This window comes from Monodelphis domestica, chromosome 1 (genome assembly GCF_027887165.1).
Source record: "Monodelphis domestica isolate mMonDom1 chromosome 1, mMonDom1.pri, whole genome shotgun sequence".
Classification (NCBI taxonomy): domain Eukaryota; kingdom Metazoa; phylum Chordata; class Mammalia; order Didelphimorphia; family Didelphidae; genus Monodelphis; species Monodelphis domestica.
Window position 1 is genome coordinate 615,064,191 of NC_077227.1, and position 16,027 is coordinate 615,080,217.

Here is a 16,027-nt window from a genome sequence, read left to right on the forward strand (position 1 = left end):
TTGTTGTCAACGGCCATTTTTGTATGTATATATACGCATATATATTTGATTAGATATGTATATATGGGTATGTACATATATACATACTTAACTATATAGGTCTATAAACATACAAAATATGTGTGTACATATATACAATAGATATATCAAGCAAAAAGCTAAAACTGAGCCTATATTTGACTTCTTTATGGTTTAGTAGAACTTTCTCTATATAATATATAGATTTAAAACCCTTAGTTTCTGTATTACTAACAACTCTAAATAGGCAAACAGGGTCACATAGCTAGGAAGTATCTGAGACTAGATTGGAACCCAGATCCTCTTGACTCCAGGCTTGGTTCTTTATCCACTGAACTACCTAACTGCCCATACACATGTACACACTAACACATAATTATAACATATAACATATAATATAATTATAGATTACGTATTATATAATATACACATGCACACACGAAGAGATATTGGGACCTAAAATTCTCAAATATCATGCCACGAGAGACTAAAGCCTGGAAGGTTCTGTTAAATTAAACAGAAGTAAAATATTGACTTGTTTATGCATTTTCATTTGTTTGCCATGGAAAGACTAGTCTAGCTGATTTTGAAGAGCCTTGTCACCAAGTTGGTCCACTATGACATTGCAGAAGGGTTGTGATCTATATCAGAATAGGGATTACCCATACTGATCTTTATTGATTAAGCACTTATTATGTACCAAATACTGTGTTGAACGCTGGGGATATACATTCAAAAGTGAGCCATTCTTTATAAGTTTATATTCTAATATGGGGAGATGACACATATTGGGGCGTATTGGGGGCATTTTGGTCTAATAAGTCACAAGGAGGGTGAGTAGAGCCAAAGGGAAGATGAGCCATTTGATAATAGTAATATTGATTTGATTAGGATTCCTAGAACAAAAGACAGAACATGGTGTGTGTTGTGGGGGAGGTAGGGCAGAGGATAGAAGATATAGGGGCAGCATAGGTGAACCTTTTCCAAATTTGAGTGTCCAGAGGGCAAATTCAAGTTGTCTGTGAGCCCAGCATCACTGGAGGGAGCTGAAGGAGAAAGTCCTTGCTTTGGGCACCTGGACAGTGAGGTGGCGCATGCAAAAAATGTTCAGGTGCTGGGAAAAGGGGGAACAGAGCAACTCCCCAAGTGCCGGCTCTGTATGTGTGCCATGTCTTTGCCGACACAGGTATAGGGCATCAGGGCAAGATGGCAAGAAGAAGAGTGAGCTATAGGAGTTTGGGCTCAAGCACTCACCTATTAGGATAGTATCAGTCCCAGGGCAAGTATTCAGAGCTAAGTATATTAAATTACCAAGGGCATAGTCCCAGGAGATCGGTCTTAGAGGCAGGAATCAGAATGAATATCAAGAAGAAGGCTGGAGTGGATGCTTTGAATTATATTTATATATATGTATATCTACACAGAAACACACTTAAATATATACGTACATGTGTGTATGCATGTATACATCATTTTATTTTACGTAAGTCTGTGCTTGCTCATGGAAAAAATGTGTCAGTGAACATAGTAACCCTTTTTTTTTTTAATGCTTGTGCCTTTGCTCAACAGACTGTGACATTGGAACAAACTATTAAACATACCCAAGAGAGTTACGATGATGAGATTCAACTTTACAATGAGCAGATTGAAACTCTGAGGAAAGAGATTGAAGATGCAGAAAGAATGCTGGAAAAATACACTAATGACTGCCGCCAGCTGGCAATATACCAGCAATCGCTAGAAAATGAATTGGAGCGATACAAGCGTATCATTGAGAATGAAGATAACAGGTACTGTGGTCCAGTGCCATGGAAAGAGAACGTTTCACTTTTATGATGCTGGGAGCTTATTGTTTTGGGAGAAATGTGACTCTTACAAGGGGAGCTGGGCAGTCAGATCTGAAGAGACAGGCAACAAGCGATTACTCTTTTAACTTTATGCTTTGATATATTTGTTTTTTATTCTGGCTCCAAGGATGGTCTGACTGGAGGGCTCTTTTTATCAGGAGTCAGGCTCTTTCTGTAGGTTCAGAGTCCTTTGTACTATTTAGGGGACTTTTTTGGTTCTTTTTCTTTTTAAAATGACATTTAAATGGATTCATTTATTAAAATAGTTTGTCTTATTATTATTTTAAAACTTTTACCTCAGTACTAAGTATCTATCAGTTCCAATGCAGGATAGTAAGTGCTAGGCAATTGGGGCTCACTGACTTGCTTAGGGTCACATAGCTAGCAAGTGTCTGAGTCTAGGACTTCCTGTCTCTAGCCCTGGCAGTCTATCTATTGAGCCATCTACCTGCCTCTTAGAATCAGTTTTAAGTCAGAAGACCAGCAAGGGCTTGGCAATTGGGATTAAGTGACTTGCCCAGAGTTGTACAGCTAGGAAATACTTGATGCCAGATTTGAACCCAAGCATAGGTTCAATTTGCTACCTATTTGCCCATTTCATTTTTTTTTACATCATCAAAATTTTCCCCAGTTTCCCTTTCCTGTCCTCTCTTGGAGAGAGCCTTTCTTTATAAGAAATAATATTTCTAAATAAGAGAGAAAAGAAATCATTAAATATTGATCAATAAATAGAAAAAGTTTCAAAATGTGCTTTGTACCATACCCATAGATAACCCATCTTTACAAAAGGTTTCTTTTGGGGTCTTTTTTCTTGTCATTTCTTTGGAGTCATGCTTGTTTCTTCTAATTTGCAACATTCTCTTTCATTTTGTGATGGTTCTTTCCATTGACATTATTGGAGCCATTGTTTATATTGTTTTCTTGGAACTTCATTCTGCATTAGTTCATATAAATCTTTCCAAGTTTTTGTCTTCCATCATGTCACTTCTTCTAGCAGAGTAATATTCTAATACATGAATTTGCCACAGTTTGTTTAGACACCTCCTTCCTGTAGCTGATATACCTCCACTTAATTTCCAATTCTTTGCTATCTCAAAAAAAATGTTACTACCAATATTTTGATGTATATAAGTTCTTTCTTCTTATCAATGGCCTCCTAGGGGTATAAGTCTAGCAGTGAAATCTCTGGGTTGAAACTCTAGATATTTTAGTAATTTTATTTTTATAACTTCAAATTGCTTTCCAAAATGGTGGTTATCTATTTGGGGAACTTCTTAATGTGCTTCCCTTTTATCATGTTTTTGTCCAAATGTGAACTTTCTTTGATAACTAAGCATAATCTGAAGTTAGATAGTCTGTCAATATTGATTATTGAAAAGTATTTGTGATTCCAATCCCTTCATTCAATGTCCTACTCATTGTGTTGGAGGTTTTTGGGGGCTACGTCCATTGAGTAAAAGCCCTGTTAGGAGATGTCAAGCTGTCAAGGTTTAGAGTATGAGCCTGGTGACAAACTGTTGTACAAGGACCCTCCTAACTAAGTTTGGAGAGGCTCATTACTAGAAAACTATCATGTCATGAATTTTAAAAATCATAGCAGCTCATAAAACTGCCTTCTATAGCAGGAAGGGGTTGTGAACTGTGTTGGTGGAGGGAATATCTAGACTAAAGGAATCATAGCTCTTTTGAAGTAAAGAATGATTCCAGATGTGTTATTTTTGATGGGAGAAATGACTTCTATAAATGGATATTGTTATATAAGAATATATCATTACACATTAAATTTTTAGAAATTTTATTTTTAAACCCTTACCTTCTGTCTTAGAATTAATACTGTGTATTGGTTCTAAGGTAGAAGTGCTAGGTAATGGAGGTTAAGTGACTTGCCCAGGGTCACACAGCTAGGAAGTGTCCCAGTCAAATTTGAATCCCAGACCTATTGAGCCACCTAGCTGTCCCTCCTATAATAAGTTTAAAGGGACATTCCCTAGCCTTTCCTAGATGGAATTACTGTACATAAGAAGTAATCAGCACCTCTCTAGAGTGTTTTTTTTTTAAACCCTTACCTTCTGTCTTGGAACCAACAATACTGAGTATTGGTTCCAAGGCAAAAGAGTGGTAAGGGCTAGGCAATGGGGGTCAAGTGACTTGCCAAGGGTGACACAGCTGGGAGGTGACTGAGGCCAGATTTGAACCTAGGATCTCCCATCTCAATACACTGAGCTACCCAGCTTCTCCCTTGGAGTGTTCTTTTGCTAATTTTTAATGAGGTTATATTTGTGTGTATAAGACAGAAGAAGAAAAAGAAATACTAAGGGATAACTATGTGCTTGTGTATGTTGTGGCTAGATCCTTGCTCTGCCTACCAGAGATGCAGCTTTTCACCTGGTCCCAAGAAAATAAAGCAAGAAATCTCATATTTTTCCTATACCGTTCCTACTACTGCTGATCTAGTTGGGCAATATTTTATCACCTACTTTGTTATAATATCTATGCTCTGATCCCCATTTATCTTTGAAATGGCTTGTTTGCATTCCAAGCTTTTTGATTTGAGAGGATTGGGGGGAGGGAGTGCCTATTACTTATATTTATTTATTTTAAATCCTTACCTTCTGTCTTAGAATTACTGCTAAGTATTGGTTCCAAGGCAGAAAAGCATTATGAGGGACAGGCAATTGGGGTTAAGTGACTTGCCCAGGGTTACATAGCCAGGAAGGTCTGAGGTCATATTTGAACCCAGGACCTCTGGTCTCTGGGCCAGGTTCTCTATCCACTAAGTCACCTAGTTGTCTCATGGGAAGTTATTGCTTTTAAAGGGAGGTGTCAGCTTTGAATAAAGGAAGTTCAATCCTATTAACAAGAGTCGATCATCTCAATCTAGGAACATAGCTTTCAGCTGGACCTTTGTCCCAAGCTATTGCTCTGATTAGATCTAAGCCCATTATTAAATTCCCTAACAGATCCAAATGTCTAGGAGATCACAAGCATTCAATCAATAATTATACTAGGAGCCTCAAACCAGGGACATTTTTATTGCTCATTAAGTACAATTGATAATTAATTTATATGTCAAAGCCTTAAGGTTTATACAGAGAAATTTAGGTCTATCTAGATTCTGGGTTGATTTACATTATTATTATTTTTTAACCCTTACTTCTAGCTTAGAACTGGTGACCCAGTTGCCCAAGATTAGGGATCTCTGTGCGACACAGCTCATGTCTATACTTCAAAAGCAGTGTCATTTCACCAGCATGGCTACTTTCATTGCTGACACAGATTATTTAACCCCTCCATACCTTAATAGACTATCTCCTTAATTTGCTATACACTTTCTCTAGCTAGTGGACACCTTTCTGATGGTAGGTCTCTACGAATGCAGTTACCCCAGTCCTCAACTGATAGAGATGGTTTAAGGCTAAGTCTCTGCATAAAACCTTCCCATCTTTGCTTTTGATTTCCTGGCAAAGCTTTTGAGGATCCTGAGCCCTCCACATGACACAGTGAAGCATAGGCGTGGGATTTAGCTGTGAAATGTTCTTTATTAAGGCATTATTCTTGGCTTTGAAACGGATAATTTTTTGTGGTGTCATGAAGCAAGAAGAAAGTAGAAAAATACTACCAGAAAAACCAATAAGAAGCAGTTCATGTTTTGTTTTGTTTTCATTTTGACAGTCATGCCTGTGGCATGAATATTAAGAGCCAAAATCACTCTTACATTTTCTTGACCTTTCGTTAGTGTAACAATTTTTGGAAATTGTGACCAGTGGGCTTTGATTTATATTATGGAGGAAGCTATATACTTAATGTTGTAGACAGTAGGACTTGAAAGAATGTTAAGATGTCACCAAAGCCTCAGGAAAGTACTGTAAAAAGAGATAATTGGTTCCCCTTGGCTTTAAAAAAGATGCTTATTTTTATAATTTCTTAGTATTCAGAAAGTATAATACATAGTGGAGAGACCCAAACAGTGGCTATTTCATATAATATAATGTGTATATAAAATAAGAAGTTGGTCAAGCTTGCTCTGGTAAGTTTGTCTACCTTCCTCACCATACTTGATGAAATTATAGGGGATGGACCTTTTCTAGTGACTTGGAGCTACCTTTTGATGATGGATGGCTGAGAGTAGTACCTTTTCTGGAGCCAACTGGAAATCAACTTTTCTAAAATCCATTTCCTGGGTTTTGCCTAAATCCAGTCCTAATCCTGTTCTGTTCTAGTGAAATCATATCTAGAGTGGGGCATACACCTTCCCCATAGCCCATAAAAATTTGTCCTTATGCCTTGGGGACTCTTTTCTAGTGCCTTTTCTCCCTTAGATTCCCAACACTGGGAGAAGAGAAGCACATGTCAGTGGAGGAGTATGTGCTTGCTTAGGCAAGTCTGAGACTAGACCTTGACTCCATGATTGCCTTTTTCTGCCTTTTGGTTACCTGTTTTCGAGGGTTTCTTCAACTCTTCACTCTTATTCATCATACTCAATCAATTTCAAAGTTTACCTTCATAACATGTTTCCTATATGTTCCATTCTCTTCTCTGACCCTGGAACCATCCTGGTCTAGCCCCTCCTCTCCTTTTGTCTGCTGCTATAGCCTGCTATTTGTTTTCCCTTCTTCAAGTTTCTCCTCAATCCAGTCCATCCTCTACTCAGCTGTAAAATTGCAGCTAGGTGGTTCAATGGATAGAAAGCCAGATGGTTCTTGGTTCAAACCTGGCCTCAGATACTTCCTAGCTGTGTGACCCAGGGAAAGTCACTTAACCCCAGCTGCCTAGCCTTTACTACTCTTCTGTCTCACAACCAATACTTGCATCAATTCTAAGACAGAAAGTAAATGTGCTTTTTTAAAAAATGATATTCCTAGAAAACTGGTTGCATAAGTCTGACTATGTCACCTCTATACTCAATCAATTCCAGTGATTCCATATTACTTCCCAGGTCAAATATAAAACACTCTGGCTTTTAAAGTCCTTTATAATCTGGGTACTTCCTACTTTTTCAGTCTTCTTACATCTGATTCTCCTCCACATATTGTACAATCCAATAATATTGTTCTCTTGTTTATACCTGGAATGAGACACTCCATCTCCTGACTGTTCATTTTCATTGGCTATCTCTACTCTTTGAAATTCTCTCTTTCCTCATCTCCACTGCTTGGTTTCCCTGGTTTCTCTCAAGTTTCAACTAAAGTCCCACCTTTCGTGAGAAGCCTTTCCCAGTCTTCCTTAATCTTACTGTCTTTTACCTGAGCCACTACTTCCAATATGTTTGTACATAATTCTTTTCCTGCTGTCTCCCTCATTAGACTTTAAGACCCCTGAAATCAGGGACTAGATTGTTCTCCTCCCCCTTTATATTATATTCTCAGTGTTTAATCTATAATAAATGCTGGTAGACAGACAGCTAAGTGTCCAGGTGGATAGAGAACCAGGGCTAGAGAGGGGACAGTCCTGGGTTCAAAAATGGTCTCAGACACTTCCTAGCTGAGTGACTCCAGGCAAGTCACTTAACTTCCATTGCCTTATTGTCTTTCTGCCTTGGTACTGATACTTAGTATTTATTCTAAGAGAGAAAGTAAAGGTTACAATAAAACAAACAAACAAATAAATGCTAGTACAATGACTGACTCTATTGAGCACAGGTCAGGAACTAGTGATACTGAGAAATGAATGTTTTTAGTCTTGGTTACTAACCTTTAAATGGAGAGTTTACCATGTCCTCCCAGCATGGTGGAAATCATCTAGTAAGAGGGTCATGACACCTATCCAACACTATGGGAGGCATCCCTTACTGCTCTGGACTCTATGGGGGCAGAGGCAGGACTCGGGTTGATCAGAGGCTCTTCTATATAAATCCATTTTCCCTGTATTATGAGAAACAGCCTTGAGTGGCAGAGAGATAACTTTAAAATCAGGAAGGTCTACGCTTAAATGTAACTTTTCACACTGATATTCTAGGCAAGTCCCTTCATCTCATTGAATCTTGTATAAATTCCTAAATGTTATCTTCTGCAACTGTGGTACCTTATCATGACATTATTATATTATATATACTTATATATCATAACTTATTATCAAGATATCACCCTGTGTCATTTATCCTCTTCAAGACAAAGGATGAATAGCTAACAGATGACATTATTATTATTAAATCAAATATCTATTTGAAATGACCAGTGATGTGATCAATTTGATATGTAGATCATATCTTTGTTTTGCTTAAAGAGCCAATCTTGCTCCTTGAGTTTAAAAAAAAATTATTACTATTGCTTGAAGAAATAGGCATGGAAAGAGAATTCTTTCTGGTTGTCTTTGTCAGGCTGAATTCTGCCATAGTGGGAACACCGATCACACTCTTCACCCAGAGCTACCAAGCTTCTTACAACCTGCCTTCCAACAGAAAAGGTAACACCCCTCCACCTTTCTCTCCACTAAAAACAAAACCTTTCCTCTTTAGGGAAGAGAAGAGAAAGCTTATTTCAGCCTCTCCTCTGCATATGCTTTCACTACTTCTGAAAAGTGTTATCATGGAGGGAGCATGGTGGATATGAGTGTCGCTTTCTTCCCTCACACCTAGTACACCGTGGGTGCTAAATAAATGATTAAAAAAATAATCTATGCTGAGAGAGGCCCAGATGTCATTCTGAATGAGAGACAGATTATACCCAAAACCATTTAGTTCAAGTTCCTGAAGGAAATACGTGGTTGCAGAATATTACCTTATTTTAAAATGAAGTGCAAATAGGTTGTGTTCACAAACCTGGCCTATCTCACAAAAGACAATTTTGTTTTATTGATATGATTTAATGGAGCTTACCATCAGAGTGAAATTACATTATTTTGCTCCTTGGTGATGCTTCTCAGTGATGAATCTGCTTAGAATGGCAGTAATGAAGATGCCTGTAACACTAAATAATTGAACATTTTATCTAAAACACTACAGATGTAAACCAAAACAGTTTTGTGCAGAGTAGGGATGTGCAATCAGAAACCAAACCACCTAGGATTTGAATGAATAGAGCATTTTAGAAGGAAAGAGAAAATGGTAATGTTGATAATATCTACTATAGGGCTTCTCTTTCAGTGTTTTTCAAATGAAGGCTATGGTAAATTCTGAAGAGTTTGAAGAGAACTGTTTAAATCTTTGTGTGCCCTCCCCCCTCCTTTACGGCAGCCTATAATCCTCTCGCTATCCCTTCCAACCTTATAATTTCATGGCATTGTGGTCCTGTGGAAAGAATATAGGATAGAAAGTCAGAGGACCTGGGTTCATGCTCTAATTCTGCTACTTACTAGTAGTGAGATTTGGGACAAATGATTCCTTTTCCCTGGATCTTAGTTTCCTGATCTGTAAAATGAAAGGTTTGGACTAGATTAGGGGTTCTGAATCTTTTTTGCACCATGGACCCCAATAATCGTTTGGTGAAGTCTATGGACCCCTTCTGAGAATGTTTTTAAGTGCATAAAATGAAATGTAAGATTACACAGGAAACCAATTATACTGAAATGTAGTTCAAAATATTTGAAAAAGTTAATAGACCCCAGAAGAACTCCTTGACTAGATAATTGTGAAGGTGCCTTTTAACATGCGGTCCTAGTCAACTATTTACTTCCATAGTTTTTGTCTCAAAGATATTTAACATGAGTTTAGATGCAAAAGAAATATTTACATTTTGTTTTGTATAATGACATTCAATCTAGTGACATTTTTTTTTTTAAGATATCACCCGAGCTATGCAGGATATAACAACAGTAAAACCAAGACAAAAAGGTCTCCCAAAGAAAGCTTCAAGGAAGAAGGAGATTATAGCTAAGGACAAAACAGATGAAACTTTAGAGGATCAACCAGCCAAAAAATCTGTAGAAGGCAAAGACCAAGTGCAACTTCAAGATGAGAGCCAACCAAAGCTAGAAGTGAGACCTGGAGAAGCAGGGACCCTAAAACCAGAAATAGCTCCAGAGGATGTGCCAGATGGTGCACGATTAAGCAAAGCCTTTGGTAAAGTATGCAATATTATTAAAGAGAGAGTAAGAAGTGACAAAGTACCTGAGCCTCAATCTGATCTCTACACCAAAGGGCGCTATGTACTTGTCACAGGAGATGCCAGCTATACAGACCCTGACTTTTGTTCCTCATCCATCCCAGCAAAAGGTGGGATTATTGTTTCTATTGACCAGTCTGAAGAAGATGATGTAGAGCCAGTACCTGGGCTGCCTGAACCCCCATGCCCAAATGGAAAAGATGACCCTCAGGAGTATGATGATGAATACAAAAATCAAGAACATTCTGGAGATATAAAGAATGAAAACCAAAACAGAGATCAGAGGAAAGTGGGAGAAAAAACTGATGACATTTCAAAAGAAAAGGGGACTGTGAAGCCCTGCCCAGTAATCATACCTGGTCCAAATGGACATTCTGCAGACCCTTTTCAGAAGAACAAGAAAGATAAAGCTACTGAGGCAGCAGATAAAGGGCTACCAGAGAAGGGTCCCCATGGATCCATGACCTATGAGAAGGTAGAGGTGGTAGAATCTATTGAGAAGTTTTCAACTGACAGAATTCAAACTTATGAAGAAACAGCAGTGATTGTAGAAACAATGATAGAAAAGACAAATAGGAAGAAACTGGGAGACAAAAGCTCATAGATGGTCCAGACTTAAAATAGAAAATATACTCAATAAATCTCTGAGTGGGGTATTTAGAGTGAATGATGAAATAATGAGCTTTGTTGTTTGTGCAAGATTACAATTGATATCTCTGGAGTTTCTAAAGAAAGCTTTAATCCTAAAATTAAAAGTTCTCTTTCTTTGAGTAATCACGTTAGCAATTTATAGTAATCTGGGTGAATATACATTTTCAAGAAATGAAACATAAATATTTTTACATCTTTACAATGAAGTTACTATCAAATATTTATACTTATTGAGAAATCCTCTTTTCTAGCATGTTTGTTTCAGGCATTATTTTTCAGGAATTATCACTGTTGGGTTTCCAGATTGAAAAAAAATGTTAGCTTTCATCATTTGGCTCTTTTGCATTCAATAAAAGCATTATAATCTCCAGAATGTGTTTGTAGTAGCTGTATTTTCACATGAATATGAAATTAAGATTTACAAACCATATATTGTTGGGAGGCTTTGGAGACACTGGGCAAAGTATTTTGTCATATTTTCATAACATATGGAAATTTCTCACTTACAGATTACAGACCTAGGTAAGTCTTAAGGAACGTTAACATTCTCAATGCACTGTGCACAATATGTAGTTACTTATTTATAGTAAAACGAATGTATACTCCCTGAAGAAAGGGACTACTTTTCATTTTCTATTTTTTTTTGTCTCCTTAACATCTAGATCAGTACCATACATATAGTAGGTGCAAATTGTGAATGAAATAAAAATATATATTAAGCATAAGACAAGACTTTATGAAAAAGCAAGGGAGGTTTTCTCTGATTCTTTTGTGATCTTGGCAAATAATTTAACCTCTTTGGGTCTCAGTTTCCTTAGAATGAGGGTCTAAATAGTCTCTGAGGTTCCTTCTAACTCTAAATATATAAATGTTTGACCTTTCCACTGTTTGACTTTTCTACTGTTCCTTCTGTTGCTTCTAAGGCTCCATTTTTATTTTCACATTATGAAATCAAATCTTCCCTATTAGCATTTGCAAGCCTCCCTTTAAAAAATCTAGAATGCATAATAATACTGAGTAAATGTTCTTAAACAGGTTATTACTTCAGCTAAAAATAATTAGCAGCTGACAAGACAATTGCATTTCAGCTACAGGAATTGACAAAGTCATATGTTATGTTCTATTGTTTCAGTTTCATGTACAACAGAAAGAATGCTAAATGCAATTACTTTTCTCGGTGGGGCTTTAAAAGGCCTGTTCTAAATTTGTTTGGGTTTTTGATTTCAGGAAATATTTTATACAAAATCCTTTTGAAGAGAGGAATAATTAGCCCACTCATCTGCACAGTAGTGAAATATTTATAATCTAATAGCTTATGCCAGAGTGATGGAAAGCATTTCTGGGAGCCCAAATAGAAACCCAGAACCTAAGTATGAAGTATGATCAGCAAGGACATTATTAGAAGGCACAGAATCACTTTGCTGGAATTTGAGTATTGGTGGGGGAGATGCAATCCATTCTTTTTTATTAAAAACATTTTTAGTGCTGGTAGTGGATAGAATATCAGATCTGGAGTCAGGAAGACTCATCATCCCCCTGAGTTCAAATGTGCTCTCAGACACTAGATGGGTAAACCTGAGCAAGTCACTCAACTCTGTTGGCTTCAGTTTCCTCATATATAAAATGAGCTAGAGAAGGAAATGGCAAACCATTTCAGTGTTGTGGTCAAGAAAATTTCAAATGACATTATGAAGAGAAACAAATGAAACAACGAACAACAAAAGTGCTGCATAGTCTGACATTCTTATGGAAAATAAAGAATACATTTTTGGAAAGTAAGATTAGTTTTATATTGCATAAGCATTTTTAATTTAGTGTTCTAGGTCTACCTTAAGGTGAAATGCATCTACACTGGAATTTGCATAAATAAATGGTGTACAATATGGGATAGTTTTTTTTTTAATAATTCTTACATTTGCAGGCTGACCTTAAGAAAGCTTTTCTTTTGTTTTACTTCATGGTTGTGTGGAGTTCAAGGTTCTAGGCCTGTCTTTGACACTTATTATCTATGTTTCTTTCACTTTAAAATCTTCTCTACAAAATAAGAATTGATTAGATCAGTAGTTTTAACACATTTTATTATCAGAACCACTTTACATTTAAAAATTATTGAGGACCTCCCTGAGAAGCTTTGGTTTCTGTGAGTTTTAGTTACTTATTTACAAATATTAGAAATGAAAACATCCTCATATTATTATGAAAATAGGGCAGTGGTGTCAAACTCAAATAGAAATAAGGCCACTAACCAGTAGCTAAGAATCCCTGTAGGCTATATAATGACTTAGGAAAAAACACAACAATATATGAACTTTACCATGACTTACTGTACTTTTATTTGTTGAATATTTTTTTGTTGAATATTTCTGTTGAATATTTTTGTTGAATATTTATTTGTTGAATATATCTCAATCATATTTAAATCTGGTTCTGGCCTCACTCAGGAACTTTGCTGTATGTAGGCATCATGTTGGACACTTTTGGTCTAGGAGATTTCCAGGGGTTCTTGGATCACACTCAGATATAAGGTGGGATTTGAGCAGAATCTTGAATGAAGCCAGACTCAGTTCTTCCTCAATCCCTCGCTTGCTCGTGTGCTGGGAAGGGGGTAAGGCATGGGATGAAACCCAATGATTGCTTCCATTTCCTTTGTCTTTTTCTTTCTTCTCCATCCCTCTAGGAGAGAACTGAGGGGAATGCCAGCCATACTTTGAAGTGGATCTCTTCCCCATCCTGCCATTCCTTTCCAGTCCCCATATTACCATTTGACTTGTAGTTGGTTCTCAGAAGATCTGTACCAAATTGTACAATGGGAAAACCCATTTTTGGTTGGTTCTGTTGAGTAATATTGACTATCACTCAGTCAATAAGTGTTTATGATGTGCCTACAATGTGCCAGGTATGACAAAGTTGAAGGTCCCCTCCCTCATGTCTATGGCGGCTGGCATTAAGACTAGTGGATACCTAATCTCATTTAACTCTTAAGACTTATATTGATCATAGTAATAAGTTTAAGGGAAAGCAGAATTCTGGGTGGCTCTGTGGTGATGGTAGTAGAGGAAAGGATGACACCATTACACGAAAACTTTTTAAGTTAGAAATATCTGATAGGATTCTCCAAAACAAAATTATCCTCCTTTCTAACCTAGATTCATTACTTGCTATGAGTTTGATCCGACAACAGTGAATATTAAAAGGGTGGGCTGGACACTGGCACCCCATGCTAATACATGTTACGTGGTCTACATTGTTTGAAACCCAGAGATTTCTACCATATGAAATTGAGCATCCAAACACCTTTTCTGGATAGACAGTAAATTTCCACTAATTCAGACACAACATATCCAAAATTTGCAATAATTTGCAAAAGGATAGGGTGAGGTTTATCTTTTTCAGCATTTGTAATAACTTGAAAAGGGATGAAGTATGCCCTTTGACTTTTGAAAGAAGGGTTTGCTGAGCAAATTACTAGTGTAAAAAGATCTTGGGGTGGGGAGGGCAACTGAGTGGCTCATTGGATAGAGAGTTGGGCCTGGGGATGGGAGGTCCTGGGGTTCAAATTTGTGACACTTTCTATTTGTGTGACTCTGGGCAATTCACTTAAACCTAATTGCCTATCCTTTGTGGCTGTTCTGCTTTGGAATTAATTCTTAGCATCATTTGTAAGAGAGATGGTAAAGGTTTTAAAAAAAAAAAGCTCTTGGGATAGGGGAGGATGCTCAAACTTTCTGGTAGTATTAATTTCCTTGATACTGAGAGCTTTGCAGCCTCTAAAGACCTTTCTTGGGCAACATTTTATTGCCCTAAATTTCTACAATTCAAACTGTTTCTTAAGTCAGATAGGTTTTAATGAAAATTTGTTGAAATAATGAGGTTTTTATTGTAGTATTTAGTCAGGGAATATCCCCCCTCGACCATTGCCCCATTTATGACCAGTATCTAGTGTAACCAGGATAAGATTGCTTCTGTTATGGGTCAGAATTATTTCTTGTGGATTGATAGGAAGTAGATTTGCTGAATATATATCACATCCCACATAATTTCTGGTAGGTAATTTTTTTTATTGAGCCTCCTAATTTACAATGTAATTTCTTCATTTTACTTATAAAACATCATCACAAGGATTGATATTTAAACAAAGTCAACCTGTCATAAATCATCATTTGATTAATGTTCATTTAAATTTTTTTATAAATGACTATAAATGAACTTTATCTTGCAGCAGGGCTATCATAAAAACTTATACTAATTGAATGCTTTTCATTGGTAATACTGGTGTGGAAAATGGAGTAGAGAACCAAGGATTTATATATATAATACTATATATATATATGTTATATATATAATTTATATACTGTATTCTCATATCAAAACTTACCAGTTCTGTTTCTTAACAGAATTATGTTCATTGCTAATGCCACAGTTGTGAAAATATGAACAGCTGTTTTATCATTTTGTTGCTATATGACAATGTTTATACAGAGATTTGCAAAATTACAAGATACAATGGGGATCAATGTATGCTTTCATCTAAACTGACCAATCAAGATCTTTTTGAAAATTCTTTTATGGATGAGTATGAACTCTTTTTCTTTAGTAAATACACATACACACGTTAGTTTTATGTGTGTATATACATATATACAAGTGTATATATGTATATACGTGTATATATCTTACATATGTATATATTTCTGTGTGCACTTAGACAGGTGTGCACACATATTTACCTTTGGTTTATTTTTCAGACCATCAATATGAAATGTATTTAGCTGTTAGCATTTGCTATTTTAACCTTAACTATTTAAAAAAACACACATGAAAAGGTGGTAAATAAACAAACAACCCTCTCAGACTCATATCTGATGAAGACCCCAAGCACACTAAACATAAAGGCAGATGGTATAAAATTAAAATGGACGGTTTCTAGCTCATGCCATCTTGAGAAAAAAAAAGAGAAAATGACAATGAATTGTTGTTGAATCACCCTTGACTTGAACTTTCCATACTCCTCCTTTGTAAGTTACCACCCACCTCTCAGGGTGATCAAACGTGGAAGCCTCATTTTCGCAGGACATATGGCTCTTTGGGAACTTGAATATAAGACTCAGCAAGATCTCACTCTTTCCTTTATATATTTTCCCATTTTTATACCTTGCTCATGTTGAAGTCACTGAAAAATATGCTCGATGCCATTAAGTACAGGCTTTCAAATTTAGTCCTTTCTCTTCTTATTTAAACAACATTTGCCACAGTAAATATGAAGGGAAAAGCTATCACAGTTTTGTTTGTAAGCTATTGCCTTCATCTTCCCTTCTATCTCTGCCTGTTGAGAACTTGAAGGCTCTTCTTCCACGCTACACTCCCTCCAAAAACCTTCTGTGATTTGCCCAGATGGGTGTGATCTCTTTCCTCTGATACCCAATAGGCATTTACCACATCCTGGGTTGTTTTCTGTATCATTACTTTACAACA

General features: G+C 36.7%; 1 protein-coding gene across 1 annotated transcript in view; it reads left to right on the forward strand.

The window, feature by feature from the left end:
* The window catches only part of BFSP1 (beaded filament structural protein 1), a 55,994-nt gene extending 45,066 nt beyond the window's left edge, over positions 1 to 10,928 (forward strand). The window contains exons 6-8 of the mRNA XM_056813858.1: positions 1,588 to 1,808; positions 8,182 to 8,267; positions 9,583 to 10,928. Coding sequence (XP_056669836.1) covers positions 1,588 to 1,808; positions 8,182 to 8,267; positions 9,583 to 10,508 — 1,233 coding nt within the window. The 3' untranslated portion in view covers positions 10,509 to 10,928. The remainder of the gene's footprint in view (positions 1 to 1,587; positions 1,809 to 8,181; positions 8,268 to 9,582) is intronic.
* The last annotated feature ends 5,099 nt before the right edge of the window (positions 10,929 to 16,027 follow it).